Genomic DNA, 17,014 nt, shown 5'->3' on the forward strand with positions numbered 1-17,014 from the left:
AATAATAATAATAAAGACCAGGATAACATAGTATGGATGCTGAGTCAGCATCCATACAAAAATGACCACTTGTACAGAACCCTTGGTCATATCTACCAAAAATGACAGAAATCATCTTAAGAAAAAATTTGTTTCATTTGTACTTTTGAGTTTTTAAGTTTGGCTCAATTCCCATCCACTAACATGGAGGAGGCAGGATTTATGACCTATAGTGCAACCAGCCACCAGGTTTCATATCCAGGTTATATTATCTTAGCAACTACTCCATGGTTTCCTGAGGATGACTTTTAATGACTTTGATGATCCCTTAACATTTAATTTAGCACCACCCTGAAGTTGGAATTATTGATTCTGAGTGAAATGTCCTGACAGATATGTGAAGGTTCCAACAATGTCGCTTTTTGCTTCCATCAGGTCAAAATTTGTATCTGTCCACTACTTTGGTTTATGATCAAATATCTGCAAACTAATGACATTCCTATGAGATGTACCTTGTGGTTAGTGTTAATTGGCAAATGTTAGCATGCTAACATGCTAAGCAGTGATTGTGAACACTATACTTGCTAAACATACTTTATTCTTCCTGTAACTGGGAAACAAACTGAAAGCCTCTAGCCTTGAAATGGTCTTGCCAGACAATTTTGGACACATTTTATAAAGCTCCTTCTGCGGAGTTGTAGTTTGAAATGACTGCTAAGACCTTTAGCCCACTGTTTTGAAATGCTGGGGAAAGTCAGGCATGTTTTATAGAAATGAGTCCAAAGCAACTGGTTGCCTTAGTCAAGCCCACTGATTTGTTTATTGTTGTTGAGTCTCATGAGTCTTGTTCGAGGGTAGCCACTTCTATGTTATGCCAAAAAACCCATAAGGCAGCTTTCACAGCCAGAAGCACTCATTCCAGTTCTAAGAACTGTCAGAGTGAGTGTGCATGTGACTGAATTGTATGTCTACATGCACATATTCACTTGAACCACTTGCTGACAAAGAAATCCTGTAATTCAAGAATAAAGTGACTCGTGTGACTGACTTAACAGCTCCCTTCAGTCACTCATCATAAACAGCCAGAACCAAGTGCTGTAACAGAGACATTGTCATTAACAGCTCAGAGGCATTAAATTAACAGCATTAAATTGACTATTTCATAGTCAACTGCCAATTATATGGAGAGTCATTGAAATAGAAGTTTTATAAATTTAGGGAGCACTGGTCCCAGGTTGTCTCAGCTGATGGCACAAACCCTACCTGCCATTCACCTGCAAGACAATCAGTATAAGAAGCATGCTGCAAACACACACTAACAAGGCAGAGACCTGTCTCAACATAAAGAAACAAAGGAAACTAAAATACTGGAATAAAGAAAAAATACAGAGGGAGAGGGAAGTACAGGGATAGCAGGGTAAGAAATGAGAAGCAAAACAGATGTGGTGGGAAAGAAACAAGAAGCAATCAAAAAATAAGATCTTGAAAGTGTTTAAGGAGCACATACCATTGAGGTGTGTGACCTCTCTCCTTCAGATTGTCACATTTGATATCGAACCAGCAGAACTGTAGCTTCACCAGCTCCAGCAAAAGCACTCAGCAATTTCTGAGCCTTTGGAGTTCAAAGCAGTCACATGCAGAAGAGATGGATAGTCGATCTTTGGCAACTTGAATTCAAACTCATTCCAGTTTTTTCCCACAATTCAGTGGCTATAATCCATTTACACACTTTATGTCATGGCTGTAACCTTTGTGAAAGATTAATTTCAAATGCTGCAAGATATCAAAATATGATCATGAGACCAACAAGTCCTCCAACTTAAATGACCCATACGGTCATTTGTCTTTTCCCTTTCATACAATCCATAGGTGTGTCTCATTAAATAGCGCTCCTATAGTAGCAGTGGGAATTGCAACAATTCCGTTAACATTAACAACAACGTACATCAAACTACCAAGTTTTACAGACTTTTCACATCATGGAAACAGCTACAGTATAAACATGATGGCTAGGTACTCAATTGTCCTGGAAACTGTCCAAAATATGATGTTACAATTTTGAAACCGTCACAGTTTCATTATTTTTGCCACACAAACTACTTGATTAGGTTTAGGGGGAAAGAAATAGCTTGGTCATGTTTAGGAACAAAAACTCTTCAACAACACAAGCCACACACTGGAAATGAACTCCGCTTTCATGAGGGGAAAGTCCTGTGTTTTGTATATCTATCCATCAACCCTATCCTCCTGCTAGCAAGTGCTTTGTGCCTCTACATAATATGTCACGTTACTTACTCCTTTCCTCATCTCCTAATCACTAGATGTCACCGAACTATAACACATTACAGTTCGTCGTAATAACCTGCTGCTGCAATCAACATATACTGACGTATTTTACAGGAGGAGTCTCTAAGAGGCACTGTTTAATTGTGTGTCCTAAAATTGTACATTCCTCAACACTGTCTGCTTAAACTACTTATTCTACCTCCTAATGACAAGGAAAAAAGAGATACAGTAGTCTGTGTACTAACCGAACCTCCCCCAACCCATAGTACTCCCATCTGAGAGAACTATTACCTTCTTACTATTGACATTATCTCACCCAACTGGCACATTTGCTCACTTGGGTTGAGAAATATATAAACTTTAGCAGTCACGTCTGGACTAATTGGCTTATTAAGACTGACATTTTTAAAGAGAGGATAACACAGGAGGGAATATGGGGAAGAATAGGTAGAGAACATTTGAGGACCGAGAGGTGGGCAGCTCTCCCCAGAGACCCCTGATGCACCAGTTATTAAAGCCCTACTAGTAAGAGCACAGCTTGTTAAAGGATGAAAATGTCAACAATTGACTTAAGAAAATCAGTGTGAAAAGGTAAAGTCCCCACATGTGTGACAGCAAGCTCATAATTTCCTGGATTCTGGATTTCCTGTAGTGATGTCTTATAGGCACCGGTATGAAGGTGGGAGGGTGTCACAGTGTCACCTCCCCAGGCTTGCATTGCATGTATTAGAGTTTCCTGTTACCATGGTTTCACCATCATGGGTCTGACTGGCCTCTTTGTAGGCACCTGTCATACATGAAATGGTCCCAGATGGCCAGCATTGATTTCATTAGCCGAGCTTCTTTTAAGAGAAGCCAGACATTTTTCTCCCCCAACAGGGATTATCTCTCGTGACAGGCCGGCAATGTTCAGACAGATTTCACCAAGCACTGTCCCTATTAGCTACTCTATGTCAGTCTGCTGGAGATATGCAGGGCCACCACCACCACCCCCATGCCCTCTTCTGTGGCAGTCTTTGCCAAAAAGAACATATGGCAGGAATTCAAAGCTAGCACTTGGTGATAGTTGCCTGAGACCTTGTGCTGTGCCACTGCTGCTGTTCATCTAGTCACTAGATAGCTGTGTTGAAACTTGTTCCTCCAAAATATTAAATGCTAAACTAAATTGATCTGTTATCCTTGCTAATCATTTCTAATTGCTTACACAATACTGTTATTTAATGTATTGGAGTCAATGAGTTCTCTGTGCTCTTGGCCAGCATTATAAAGCGGTTTATTGATTTTTGTCAAATCAAATCAAAACAAATTTATTTATATAGCACTTTAAAAACTACATCCAGTTGACCAAAGTACTTTACATAGCAGAATTAAACCACAACAAATGACTAAAATAGAATAAATAAGATCAGTGCAAAAAATAAAACAGCACAATAACACAGAAACAGATGACATACATTCAATAAATTAAATTAAAATTAAAAGGAATGCATCAGGACCTGCTGTGTATTAAAAGCCAAGGCAAATAAATATGTTTTAAGCAATGATTTAAAAGTACTGAGGTTAGTAGCTGATCTAACATTAAAAGGTAGACTATTCCACAATTTAGGTGCTTCAACAGTAAAAGTACGATCACCCCAGCGTTTATATCTGGCCCTAGGAACCTTTAAAAGAAACTGGCTTGAAGACCTGAGGGACCTTGTAGGTTTGTGCCAATGCACTAATTTGGTGAGGTAAGATGGTGCCAAACCATTAAGAGCCTTAAAAACAAAAATTAGCAGCTTAAAATCGATTCTAAAATGGACTAGAAGCCAGTGGAGAGAAGCCAGTATCAGGGTTATATGCTAGAATTTCCTAGTACTTGTCAAAAGATGAGCAGCAGCATTTTGCACTATTTGGAGATGAGTGAGGGAGGACTGGTTAACACCATAGTATAGAGCATTGCAATAGTCATGATGGGAAGTGATAAAAGCATGGATTGCAATCTCAAAATCATTAAAAGAAAGAAATGACTTGATCTTGCTTAACAGCCTCAGGTAGAAGAAGCTAGATTTCATAACTGAGTTGATTTGCTTGTCAAACCTCAAGTCACCATCAAACATCAGCCATAGATTTTTTACAGTCGACTTCAGTGGTTGAGCTAGGGGGCCCAGAAAATCAGTGTGAAAAGGTACCATGAAGAACTTGGGCAATGGAACACTGTCATGGGCATTTTTAGTATTTTTCAGTTCTTTATTGAAATTCCATTTTTGTTCCATCTTCTGAGATGCCGCTGAAAAGCTATGAATATACAGAAAAAGAAATGTATCAAAACATGTTTATACCTACATACTAAATGTATTTATAACTTATTACACACATTAGCTTAAACGGAAGTATAAACAAACTCATCAAACAACTACAGATAAATGTTTCAGTCCGTTTAATGGTTCTCATTCAGCCACATTCACTTCACTCAAAGCACCACAAACACACACAGATATTTTTTAGCTACTCATCTATAAAACAGCCTTACCCCTCATGCACTTAATCATACCCTGAGCAAACTATACAAAATGCTTTTAATATCAGAAGTCAAACATGGAGCACTGGGGAGCTGTGGTTAGCAGTCTGTGCCGTGTGATCCTGCAGCTCAGTGATTTGAGGTTCATTCCATGTGAGTGTTCCTTCAGCAAGAGAGAGTGAATGACAGTGACAGAACGGGCTAAATTCTGTTTACATCCCTGTATTGACATGGTGTGTGTAACACTGTAGGGAAGTACGCAAATGACCATGTATGTTTTTCAAAAATTTGCTAAATAGGATTTTTGAGGACAATGTTTGGTGCATTTCTGAAATTATGGTTGACACCTTCAGCAGAGCGAAGGAGCCCAGCTAAGCGGACAGGCTCAGGTACTGTATGTGTGTCATGTGGCGTTGTCGTGTACAGAGTTTCTGCGTTTGTTGTCACTGCGCTCAAAAATGCTATGGGGAATACATTTGATTTGCAAATTTAAAACAGCACACCTGCATATTTGCAAAGACACACACACACACACACACACACACACACACACAGGTGTGTTTGCTTTCCACAAGGATGATTTGCAACTGAATAGGGAAGTTGCGCTGGCTGACTTCTAAGTTTTGACAAAATGCTTCCAGGTGAGAAACAAACCTGTATGCACCAAGGACATTTCATTTATCAATGTTCTACCTTTTCTCAATAGAAGCCAGTGAAAATAGCTTTACTTAAAGCTGGAGTGGCTCCATTAAAATTCAACCAAGAGCTGTTTGCACTAACTTTCCAGTCAGTGCCTGCTGTTCAAGGTTGTTTCCTTTAACACTCATATATGTGTGTGTGGTTGCGGCTATGTACTGTGCATGTGTGTTCACACCAAGCAATAGCAACCAAGTTTCACTGGAATACAATGCCAAACTGTAGATGCTTGACTGTATTATTTTTCATACTTAAGGCAGAATGTGTGTCCTCTGTATCAGTGATTTGGGCACAGCCAGCTGGTCTTGATGACCCCCTCTGTTGTCACCTTTCCATCTCCCTGCTGAAAAAGCACAGGTGTTTCCTCTGATAGCGCTCTCTCTTACCAGGAAGTGACAACCATCCACACCTCCCCATCCAAAAGAGTGACGTCCAGTAGCCTCATACACCCGTCGACAGATCACACCATGGCCTCGCCTCAGGACACCACCATTTGTGAGTATTTTCTTGTTCTTCGTTAGAGAGCAGACTTTAACAGTAACTTTTCCAAGAGTTTTGATGCAACATCAGATGTTACTCTATAACATATGACAGGAGGCCTAGGTTTGCGATTACATCATAGTTACACTAGTCTGTCAGGCAAACAAGCAGTGCTGCCAGATGGTTAATGCAATGTTTTGTTCCATTTGTTCTATGAGATAAACATTTGGTAGAAGGCTGCTTTTTGAAAACTAGATTGCTCCTTGCTAGATAAGGCTGCCTCTCTGGCAGGTTTTTAATGGGAAGCCTGGGGTTCACTAGATACTGGGCTTCCATTACTGTGATAGCAACACTGTAGTGCTTACCTCTAGTTTGTTTCCTACTGATGCTGATAGCAGTGTACACACAGATGGAGCTTACAGTGCATTTTTTAAAACTCTGCTTGGATCAAAAATAATCAAAATAGTTCTAAGATATATGCCTCTCTGATATCACAGTTTGTTGACTCTGGAGTGAGTGTTACTTTGGGGTATGTGTTAAAATTAAAGAGTAAAAGGTTCAAAACACTGCACAGATGAAAATGAAAGAAACATGAGTAAATAAGGAGAGCAGCCAAAGTTAGCTAAAGAGAGCACCATGTGTATCTCATTTTTACACAAACAATTTGATAATGTATGGTTTATTATTTTATTGAACTCGGAGTTTAATTTACTTTTTACATGTACAGTATTTCCAATGTGCCACCCCTCTCTGAGTCTGTGCCCCAACCTGACCACCCCATTCAAAATTTTCTAGATCTGTCTCTGCATTATTGTTCATTTGAAATTGTCTTTGCCACCTGATGAATGTAAGATCAATAGTCACGGTACTTTCAGATCTGTTTTTGTTCTCCACCAACATCTGAGATTAATACTGTACTGTATATGGCCATTTAGCTACTAAATGGTCTGCTGTGTTAACTTGCTATTTGCTAGCATTGTCTACTGTTTGATGTTGAGCAGGTAGAGCAGAACTGGTTTTTAAAACTTTTCCAGAAGGCTGATTAATGCAGTGAGAATGAACCAGAGTAGAAAAGTTGTGGGCTGTGAAACCAAACCAGTGATCTGAAGGCCACTAACATGTTCCATGAAACTTAGCAAACCTGCAGAGCTGTTGATTTGGCTAATTATAGCTTCTTGAATGTTCACTGATGGTAGTAATTTTCTCATTTAACCAGTTAGTTCTGTATTTTATCACAAAGCTTAAATGTCATCAACAACCATGCTGAGTTGACGGGACAGTGAAATATCCAATCAGCTGTTTGATTAGCTTGGTGATGCTGCCAATCACACGAACGTTCATCTAAACACCGTTGATTGACAGGTCATTCCTGTTGTCAGCCAGCTTTTCATTTTGAAATCAAGTCACCTCTGTTGTTTTCCAGCACCTATCACTCACCATTGTTTATACATTCATTCTGATATGTCATCTTTTACATTCATTCAGCTTAGGCTCCACAAAAACCTTTCTATAGTAGGGAGAACCCTGGTCATGCTAATGTAAATTAAAATCAAGAAAAGGCTAAAAGAAAGGTGGTGACTGTAGAGAGTGAGACTTTAAAGTGATTGAAGTCAGGTCTCAAACAGGTATCAAGTCATTAATCAGACATACACACACTTGAACTCAACCATACATGCAGACTGTGAGCCGCTCCAGCTCTACCTGAGATCAGTCAGGCTTTCATGTCGCCTGGTGCTGCTCTAAATCTCCACGCTGTGTCTAAAATTGGAGCTTGTTTACGATCCTCAGCATTCTTGTTGTCCTGACTGAGAAGCAGCTTTTGTCTTTGCTGACAAGCTGTCAGTGACAACACTGCATAATCTGCCCGGTCAAATGACTGACAGTGGTGGTGGGGGGGCTCCAGGAGCTGTTCCCTACAAAGCTGCAATGTTTAAATAAAACAGGGAATAACTTTAAACAGATGCAGAGCTCACCTCTAAATCTTCATGGTGCACTTTCTAAAAAGGCACCCTTGTTTACATGTTTCCTCTCATATTACACCAGAATCCCACCATGAAACCGTGGTTGGCTTTGTGGCAGACAGAATAGTAGGTGTTAAGTAGGATGCTTTTTATTCTATTAAATGTTGTATACTTCTCTTAGTCTCTGGTGAATTAACCTTGTCAGACAAGCTGGGCCTAAGAGAATTTTTCAGTGTGCAAATGCTGCCAGTTGGAGGTAGATTTGCCAATAGACTGTTTTTGCTTTAATAAATCTCCTCCCAGATTTTCCTGCCAAATGATGATGTCTTTATAATATTATCCTGAGGAAAAACAAAGATTTTCTTGTCATTTTTTTGTTTTCTGTTTTTAATTTTACCTACAGTACATTAAACTGTTACGGTTGCTCGGACACGGCAATGAACGAGCAAATAAGACGGACCCAGGTAGCTGGCTTCGGTGCAAGTAGTGTAAGATTTATTTACAGTGCAAGTCACAGTGAAATAAACAGACAGTTGCGAAATGATAAAGAGTCACCGGGTGTCGATCTGCTGCAGAGGAAAAGAGTTAATGATGAGATGGATGGTAGAGGTCGGGCTGCGGAGACTGGCAGGGCTGAGTAGTTCCAGGGTCCAGGGGAGAGGTCCGTAGTAAAGGAGAGAACAGCAGGAAAATGGATGAGAGGATATAGGAGACGAGGAGACCTAGGGTAAGCAGGAGCAAAGAGTAAAACGTCTGGACTAAGAGAAGGTATGACTGAAGGACTAGAAAGAAACCATGAGCAAAGGGGCCTGAGAATATGGATTGAACTGGCAAGGGAGTGAATGGTGAGCAGGGTATAAGTAGGGAGGAAACTAATAAGGTGCAGCTGGTGACACTCAGGGGAAGTGGGGCAGGTGTGCCAGATTGTGTAATCAGGGTGAGGAAGCAAAACCAGAGTGAGAAAAAGTAAGAGAGGAAGGTGCAGCCGGGCAAACCTGACATAAACATTCAAAGTATGACCAAGTTTTAAAATTGTAATTAATAAGTAATAAATTGCACCCTCTCTTAACATCATATACTTGCTGCTTCAGCTGCTTTGGTCTGGTGGGACCAGTAGATTGATTCATTTATGACTTTTGTTACTATTGATGTCAATAATAAAATGAAAATAAGTTCTTATGTAGCTAGGGAATGACATCCCCAGCCAGACTCCAACTGGTGGCATTGCAATAATGTGGCCATTGTTTTAAAATCAAACAACAGGAGGCACTGTTGCTGTCTCAGCTGACTAAATAAAATCATAGAAAATGGTGGGAAATGTATTTTTTCCATTACCTTATTCTTGCTGCTTGTAGCCTCACTGACAACTTTTCTTGCCAAGAGCTAGATGAGGAAATTGATACTACTCCCAGGTTAACCAGCAGGCAATTAGCATGTCAACTGGAAACAAGGAGAAACAGTTGTCCAAATTTAAAAAAAACCCTGTGGGCACCACTGAGCTCAATAATTAACGTGTTGGGTCTCTTTATTTAATCTGTCCAATTACACTGAATAACTTGTTTTTCAGTATAAACTTGGTTGGCCCCCATTACTCTAAGGAGGAGTCCTTTCCTAACTGTGAAAGAGTTTCCTTGTTTGGGGCTAACAAAGCACTAACATTACACAAAGCTCAAATTTCTCAATTAAAATCATATTAATTCAACACAAAGGTAAAATCACAGCCATGCCAGGTTGCTAATGTTACCAAAGCGAACATGTTAGCTTTAGATACTAACCGATCCAGAAGAAACAATGCCACATCTGAAGTTCAATTTTAGTCCTTTGGCTGATTTAAACACTCTCTATCTCAAAAAGCAAACTGATGGTAACCTTGTTTTTTTGTCTCGCTCTCTTTGTGCAAGAGAACATTACCTCTTCAGTCACTGTTTCAGACTTTTAGCTGCTGAAAGCTTCTCCATGGCTGTCTGTTTGAAATGACTACTTGCGGTTTATATAACAGTTCTTATTCACTAGGTGGCAGGCAGGGGTAATGTCCATATCAACCATCAAAACAGAAGGGCTTTAGGCAGCTGAGAGGCATCATGTCCTGTCCCATTTTCAGTTTATCAAACAATGTGAATGGACTAATGGACTAAGGCTAATGGACTTTTAAACTGGTCTTCCTAAACAATTTTAGGTTGACTAACTCTAAAAGACACATTATAAGTGGATTTGCAAGCCTAGCATCATTAAGGCTACAAATACCCATAATGCAACATTCTTAATGTAATGTAACATAGGGGCCAAGACTTGCTCCATTTTAAAAGAATACCTGCTACAGCAAATGCATAAATGTCTGGTCATAGGATATAACACAGTCCCACCTTTCACACATGATATAAAATATTGTTTAAATATGGACCTATATATTTATTACATTTAAACATTTTTAGACATTATAAAGCTGGTTTATTTGATGCTGATTTGCAGTATCATATAATTTGTGATATTTGCCCATGCCTCTCTCTTTTGGTTTAAGAATAAATTAGACCTATTTAGTGGGAGTGCTGTTTTCCAACCCTAACTAGTTGAAAATAAAATTGTTATGGATTGGGAACATCATGACATTCTTTTCTCACAGGCAAAAATACCAGGTGAAATACTTCTTGAGTCATCAGCAGTGATTAGCGCAAACCCATACAGCTTAGGTACAGCACATATGATTCACTGTTATATAACAAGGAGCTGTACCTCTGTTTATTGGCATCTTAATTTAGTAAATTAAAGATAATACTCGCATTAAATACTTTATTGTTTTCAAAATTAATTTAGTTTAAAAATAAGGTGAGTGTGGACTCACATGGCACTGATATGTGTATATTTGCCCTAAAGGAATTAGTCAGTAAATATAAAAGTAAAAACTTTACTGTATTCATGTGTTTTTTAGTGCCTAAATATTTAGTGAGATGCTTGTCATATTGGTATGCCCATCAGACTATATTTGTTAGATGGGATAACTGTATATCTGCACCCTTTCAGACCTGTAATGGTGTAAGACAAGGTAGTCTGCTCTCCCCAATCTTGTTCAATTTTTACATGAATGATCCCTCTAAAGAGTTAAATATGTGCAGAACGGGATGTATGGTAGTGAATCATTTAATGTATGCAGACGACCTTGTGATTTTTAGTCCCAGTTCAGCAGTTCTTTAGCACCTCTTGAACTTGTGCTCGGTATTTTGAGAACTTCACGATGTTAAGTATAATATTGTTAAAAGTGTTAATATTATGATATGCCGCACAAATGAGGGCAGGTCCCTTGTATTTCCTTCCTTTTAATTATCTGGTAATATTTTAACGGTGTGTAATGAAGTTAAGTATTTGGGTCATGTCATAAATAACAGGGATATATATATTGGCAGTGCTGTATGTTGTATGTACAAGCTAATGTATTGGCATGGAAATTTGGTTCATGTTTGGTTGGAGTAAAATTGGCTTTGTTTAAAGCTTACTGTACTTTCTTGTACACTGCCCATCTGTGGTCTAATTATTAAAGGGCATTCTTCAGAAATTGTCAGTGGCTTATAATGACCCCTAAGGCTATTATTGAAAAGACCTAGATGGACAAGTGCTAGTGAATTGTTTGTGTCATCTCGAATCAGTACATTTTCTGCTGTCTTAAGAAACTTCCTGTATAAATTTATTTGTCGCTTGAATTGTTCTGAAAATATCATTTTATTGTTGATTAATGTTGCTTACAGTGACATGCGATTTACTTCAACTCTCGGGAAACACTGGTAGGCCTGCCTTTTAAAGGGATAGTAGTTTATGGTTTATGTCTTGTATTCGGTTTTTCTTTTTATTGTTTCCTCTTCTTTCCTTTTTAACTGTTTTTGTTTTTTTTTTGTTTTTGAACTTGGACCTTGAGTCTATAATAAAGTGTCATTCATTCATTCACTCTGGACCTCAGGTTGGGGATATCCTCAGGCCCCTTCATTAGGTATTCTACAGGAGCATGTTTAGCCGGTTCGAAGACCTAAGTGTCCTTTCTGGAGTATAAAAGCGCACAAGCTCAGAAATATATGAAGGTGCCAGACCATGTACAGCCTTATAAACAAACATCAACAGTTTAAAATCAATCCGAAAACAAACAGGAAGCCAATGTAGAGAGGCAAGGACTGGAGTGATATGCTCATGGCGCCGCGTATTAGTTAAAAGACGAGCTGCTGCATTTTGGACCAACTGTAATCGGGACATTAAGGCTTGAGAAATGCCAGTATACAGTGCATTACAATAATCCAGTCTAGTGCTAATAAAGGCATGAATTGCCTTTTCAAAATCACTAAAAGAAAGAAAGTGTTTAACCTTAGCCAAAAGTCTCAATTGAAAAAAACTGGCTTTAACTACAGACTTTATCTGTTCGTCCAGCTTAAGAGCACCATCAGAAACTACCCCAAGATTTCTCACATGAGGCCTCAGGTAGGATCCCAAAAAGCTAGGAATGTCAGAACCAGTGACACCAGAGTTACCAATTACAACACATTCCGTCTTACTTTCATTAATATGTAAGAAGTTATGTGATAACCATGCCTTAATGTCCCTCAGGCAATCCCTCAAGGTCTGAAATGAGTTGCTCTTATTGACATTCAATGGCAAATAAATTTGAATATCATCCGCATAACAATGAAAAGACAACCCATATTTCATAAAAATCGATCCAAGGGGAAGTAAATACAAAGAAAAGAGAACTGGCCCCAAGATGGATCCCTGAGGCACACCACAGTTCAAAGGAACAGCAGAAGAAGAGAACTCATCAATATGTACAGCAAAACTCCTATCAGACAAATACGATTCAAACCATTTAAGAACATTACCATGAAGTCCTACAGAGTGCTGCAGACGGGACAACAAAATACGATGGTCTACTGTGTCAAAAGCAGCTGAAAGATCTAGGAGAATCAGAATGGCAGTATTACCTTCATCCACAGTAAACACAAGATCATTAAATACTCGCAACAACGCTGATTCCGTACTGTGGTGTGTCTTAAAACCAGACTGGAACTTTTCAAATATGCCATTATTCTCTAAAAAGGTCTGTAACTGTATAAAAATCGTTTTCTCTAAAATCTTAGACAAAAATGGTAACTTAGAAACTGGTCTATAATTCGATAAAACAGTACTATCAAGATTGGGTTTTTTAAGAATTGGTTGAACCTCTGCATGTTTAAGTGCCGTTGGGACAATCCCAGAAGCCAGAGAGCCATTAATAAGATTGACAATGTCTAAACCAATGCTATGAAAAACCTCTTTCAACAGAACTGCTGGCATAATGTCTAAAGGACAATAAGAGGGTTTCACAAGCTGAACTACTTTCATAAGAGCAGCTAATGAAATAGGCTCAAACTGGTCGAAAGATGTAGGATGAAAGAGGGTGAATGAAAGGCCCTGGGCTGACAGGGAGACAGAAACAGGTCACTGGTTTCAAAGAAGACCTTTGCTATTGCTTTTAGGCAACATATGTCCAAGAAAGAAATGTACAGAAAATGTGTAAGGAAAAAAATTAACAAACAGAAAGAAAACAGAAGAAAGACAGGATGTCAATAATATTTCCTTCCACTGATTACCTGCTTGAGTGGTTCTTGATTGTTAAAGGTTTCTTGCTCAATCTTCTGGGCCCTCTACACAGCAGGCACTGTGCTGAATTTCCTCACTTAGCATTGGTTATAGAGCCCCACTGCTAATCTGAGGAGCTGTCTTTGAAACCAGTTCGAAGGCATCAGGAAGGCAGGCTTTCATTGTACAAGATGGGTTTTTACAGGGAGCAAAAGTTTCACCTACAAAGGGGCATTCACCTTCTCTTGGCTGAATGGTATCATTCACCACACTGAAAACATTCAAAGTTAATCAGCTTTCACAGCCAATATGCTATGGTGAGCGAACAGGCTGAACCCAGATGGCAGGTGCGATACTGATCACAAACTTTATTGCACAGAGAAAACAAATTATGGAGATAACAGTCAAAATGCTGGTAACGTCTGCCAGAGGAGGCAGAGCTCGAGGTACCCACAGATGGGGAGCTGGAGGTGGCAATGCAGGGCAGATGGAGGAAATGAAGATACGCTGAGACAGGTGAGTGTAGCCAACAAACTCAGGTGGGGTAGAGCGGAGATGGCTGGGCTCGAGGAAGGTCTGCTTGGATCTTACCACTCTCAACGGTGAACCCCAGGAAGGACATGGTGTTTGAGTGGAAATCACACTTCTCTGATCTTCACCAGGTGGTATGCGTTGTGTAGGTCAAGTTTGGTAAAGATGACAGCCCCCTGCAGAGACTCAAAGGTGGAGTTAAGTAGAGGTAGTGGATATTAAGACCCTGGAAATCTATGCAGGGATGGAGGGAGCCATCCTTCTTGCCCACAAAAAAAAAGCTGCCCTGAGTGGAGAGGACGAGGTGCGTATGATACCTGCTTTCAATGAGTTCTGGATGTAATCCTCCATAGTTTGTCGCTCTGGCTTTGAGATGTTGTACAGCTTGCTTGCCGGTAGGGTGGTGCCAGGGAGGAGGTCAATAGCATAATCATAAGGATGATGCAGTGGTATAGAGAGATTGCTTTATCCTTGTTGAAGACCTCACTGAGATCGTGGTACACGGCTGGTACTTTAGTGAGATCTGGGTTCTCCAGAGTCCTGGTGGGACTGGGTGGTGCGAGAGGTGGGTGCACTGCTCGGGGGCAGGAGGACAAACAGGAGGGGTTCCATTTGAAGATGGTTCCAGTCTGCCAGTCGATCTGAGGGTTTTGTGAGAGGAGACAGGAGTGCCCCAGGATTACTGGTGTCTGTACTGTCTTTATAATCATGAATTGGGTGGTTTCGTGATGGCTGCAGGGTATGGTTAGCTGAATAGGAGGGGTTTGGTGGGTATTCACTGATAGTGATTGACCGTCAATAGAATGGGTCTCGAGGCTTCGACTTAGGGGTATAGGGATTACTTGAGCTTAGAGACTAATGTGGGATCGATCAGATACAATCCTGCCCCAGAGTCCACCAAAACAGGTAAAGACATGGTTTTACCAGAGACAGTCAGGTTAACAGCGATCTCCATACTAGTGGCTCTTGGGGTGGAAGTTCTGGAGTGGACCGCCAGTGCCCCCATTCTCACTGAAGGGCTCCCCCTTTTGGCTGGACTGGGCAGAGTGCGATTAGATGGGTTAGGTACAAGCATGCCCCTGACCTGAGTCGCTGTGCTCGTTCTTGAAGGGTCAAGCGAGAACACCCTAGTTGCATTGGTTCATATCGTTAGACCTGGATGGACTTGAGACGGTGTAAGAGTGAACAGGCTAGCAGAGGGCTGAGAGGGTTTGGTGCAACTGGCTTGTTGATCTGGTCTCCTCCTTGTGTCACTCACGTAACCTATTATCGATTCTGATAGCTAGGTTAGCTAGTGAGTTGAACTTTGTAGGTCGTCTCTTGTGGCTAACTCATCTTTAATATTGTGCAACCCGTGCCAGAAGGCACCATGAAGGGCTTGGTCCCCCCAGCCCGGCTCGGCGGCTAACACCCAGAACTCAACAGCATACTCCGTAACGCTGCAGGTTCCCTGTTTAATTGTCATTAATTGTCTGGTAGCACTACCCTGATGGTCTGGGTGATCAAAAACGATCTGTAACTCTTGGAGGAATTCATCAATTGTGGCCCAATGAACCTTCCCTGGGAATCCAGAACCTCTGCCCAGGTTAAGGCTCTGCCACGGAGTCTATTAATGATGCAATTTATCCTAATGCTGTCGGTGAGAAATGATCAAGGTTGTTAATCAAATACCCTGCAGCATTGAAGAACAAAACTCAGAGACCTTTCTACGTCCCCAGAAAATGGCTCTGGGTCAGGTATCGGGGCCTCACGTGTAGGACTGGCATGACAGCCAGAGAAGGAGGATCGAGCGTGAGCAGTGGAAGCCGAGAGCTGTGATAATGTGGTGGAGAGTTGCGTTACCTGTTGAGTCAGACTTGGAATGATGTCCATTTGTTGATGTAATGCTTGCTCGAGGTGGTCTATCTCTGCACTGAACCATGCAAGGGCAGGTGGCGAAGTGGGCTGACCTGCACCGGACCCTGCAGGATCCATGGTGGCCAGTACGTTCTGTTATGGTGAGCACTCGCGGAAGTGAGTGAGCGAACAGGCTGGACCCAGATGGCAGGTGCGATACTGATCACAAACTTTATTGCACAGAGAAAACAAGTTATGGAGGTAACAGTCAAGATGCTGGTAATGTCTGCCAGAGGAGGCAGAGCTCGAGGGGGCTGCAGATGAGGAGCTGGGGGTGGCAATGCAGGGCAGATGGAGGAAACGAAGATACACTGAGGCAGGTGAGTGTAGCCGACGAACTCATGTGGGGTAGAGCGGAGATGGCTGGGCTCGAGGAAGATGGACAGGAGAGATGAGTGGCAGCAGATCACAGAACAGAGGCAGAACAGAAAGAGTCAGAGTGCAGATCGCTGGAGTAGTGACGAGAAGTCAAGGAGTATAGGCAGAAGAGTTAGGAGGAGTAAACAGTCTTACTTTTAGTAGCGTGATACTCGAAGTGTCACTGAGCGAGTGTAGCTTCTCATATAATGAGGCCGAAGGATGAGAGTGGACTCCTCAATGTACGCTGGAGTGATTGTGCGCCAGCGCCTTAAGTACCGGCGTCGGTGATTGGTAACCTGCCTCAGCTGTGTGGCACCTCAGAAGCCGCTGATGAGATGATGCATCTCAGCTGCGTGCACTGCGGGAGCCAGGACCTGTAACAGAGAATCAGAAAAGAAGAAAAAGAGAGAGAAGTGAGAGAGGCAGGTGGCATAGAGCAAACCTGACACAATATTTAACTTAACAGAGGTATTGTGAGCATATCAGACCTATGCAAGAGTGCATTTTTAATACACTGAACTTGCTAAAGCACCTGTTATCTAAATGTTTCTTTGGAAATTTCTAAGAGTTCAGTAGTGATAATGGTCATACAGTACTTAGGAATCAATAATGCACATAGAAAAGCAGGGCTATGTCGGGACTAAGTATAGGCCTGTTAGTATGATCCAGGGAGGTTAACTTCTTTTAAATTCACCTATTTTAAATAAATTGTTACACACTTGACGGGGAAAATATT

The 17,014-nt window shown here is 41.0% G+C and overlaps 1 protein-coding gene across 5 annotated transcripts in view; it reads left to right on the forward strand.

Annotated features, from left to right (window-relative positions):
* Positions 1 to 17,014, forward strand: part of LOC109968817 (xin actin-binding repeat-containing protein 2-like) — an 81,687-nt gene that overhangs the window by 34,930 nt on the left and 29,743 nt on the right. For all 5 annotated transcript variants that reach the window (XM_020615349.1, XM_020615350.1, XM_020615352.1 and 2 more), the window contains one exon: positions 5,851 to 5,956. In XM_020615349.1, the coding sequence (XP_020471005.1) occupies positions 5,851 to 5,956 (106 nt within the window). The remainder of the gene's footprint in view (positions 1 to 5,850; positions 5,957 to 17,014) is intronic.

This window comes from Monopterus albus, unplaced genomic scaffold (assembly GCF_001952655.1).
Source record: "Monopterus albus unplaced genomic scaffold, M_albus_1.0 scaffold163.1, whole genome shotgun sequence".
In the NCBI taxonomy this organism is placed as follows: domain Eukaryota; kingdom Metazoa; phylum Chordata; class Actinopteri; order Synbranchiformes; family Synbranchidae; genus Monopterus; species Monopterus albus.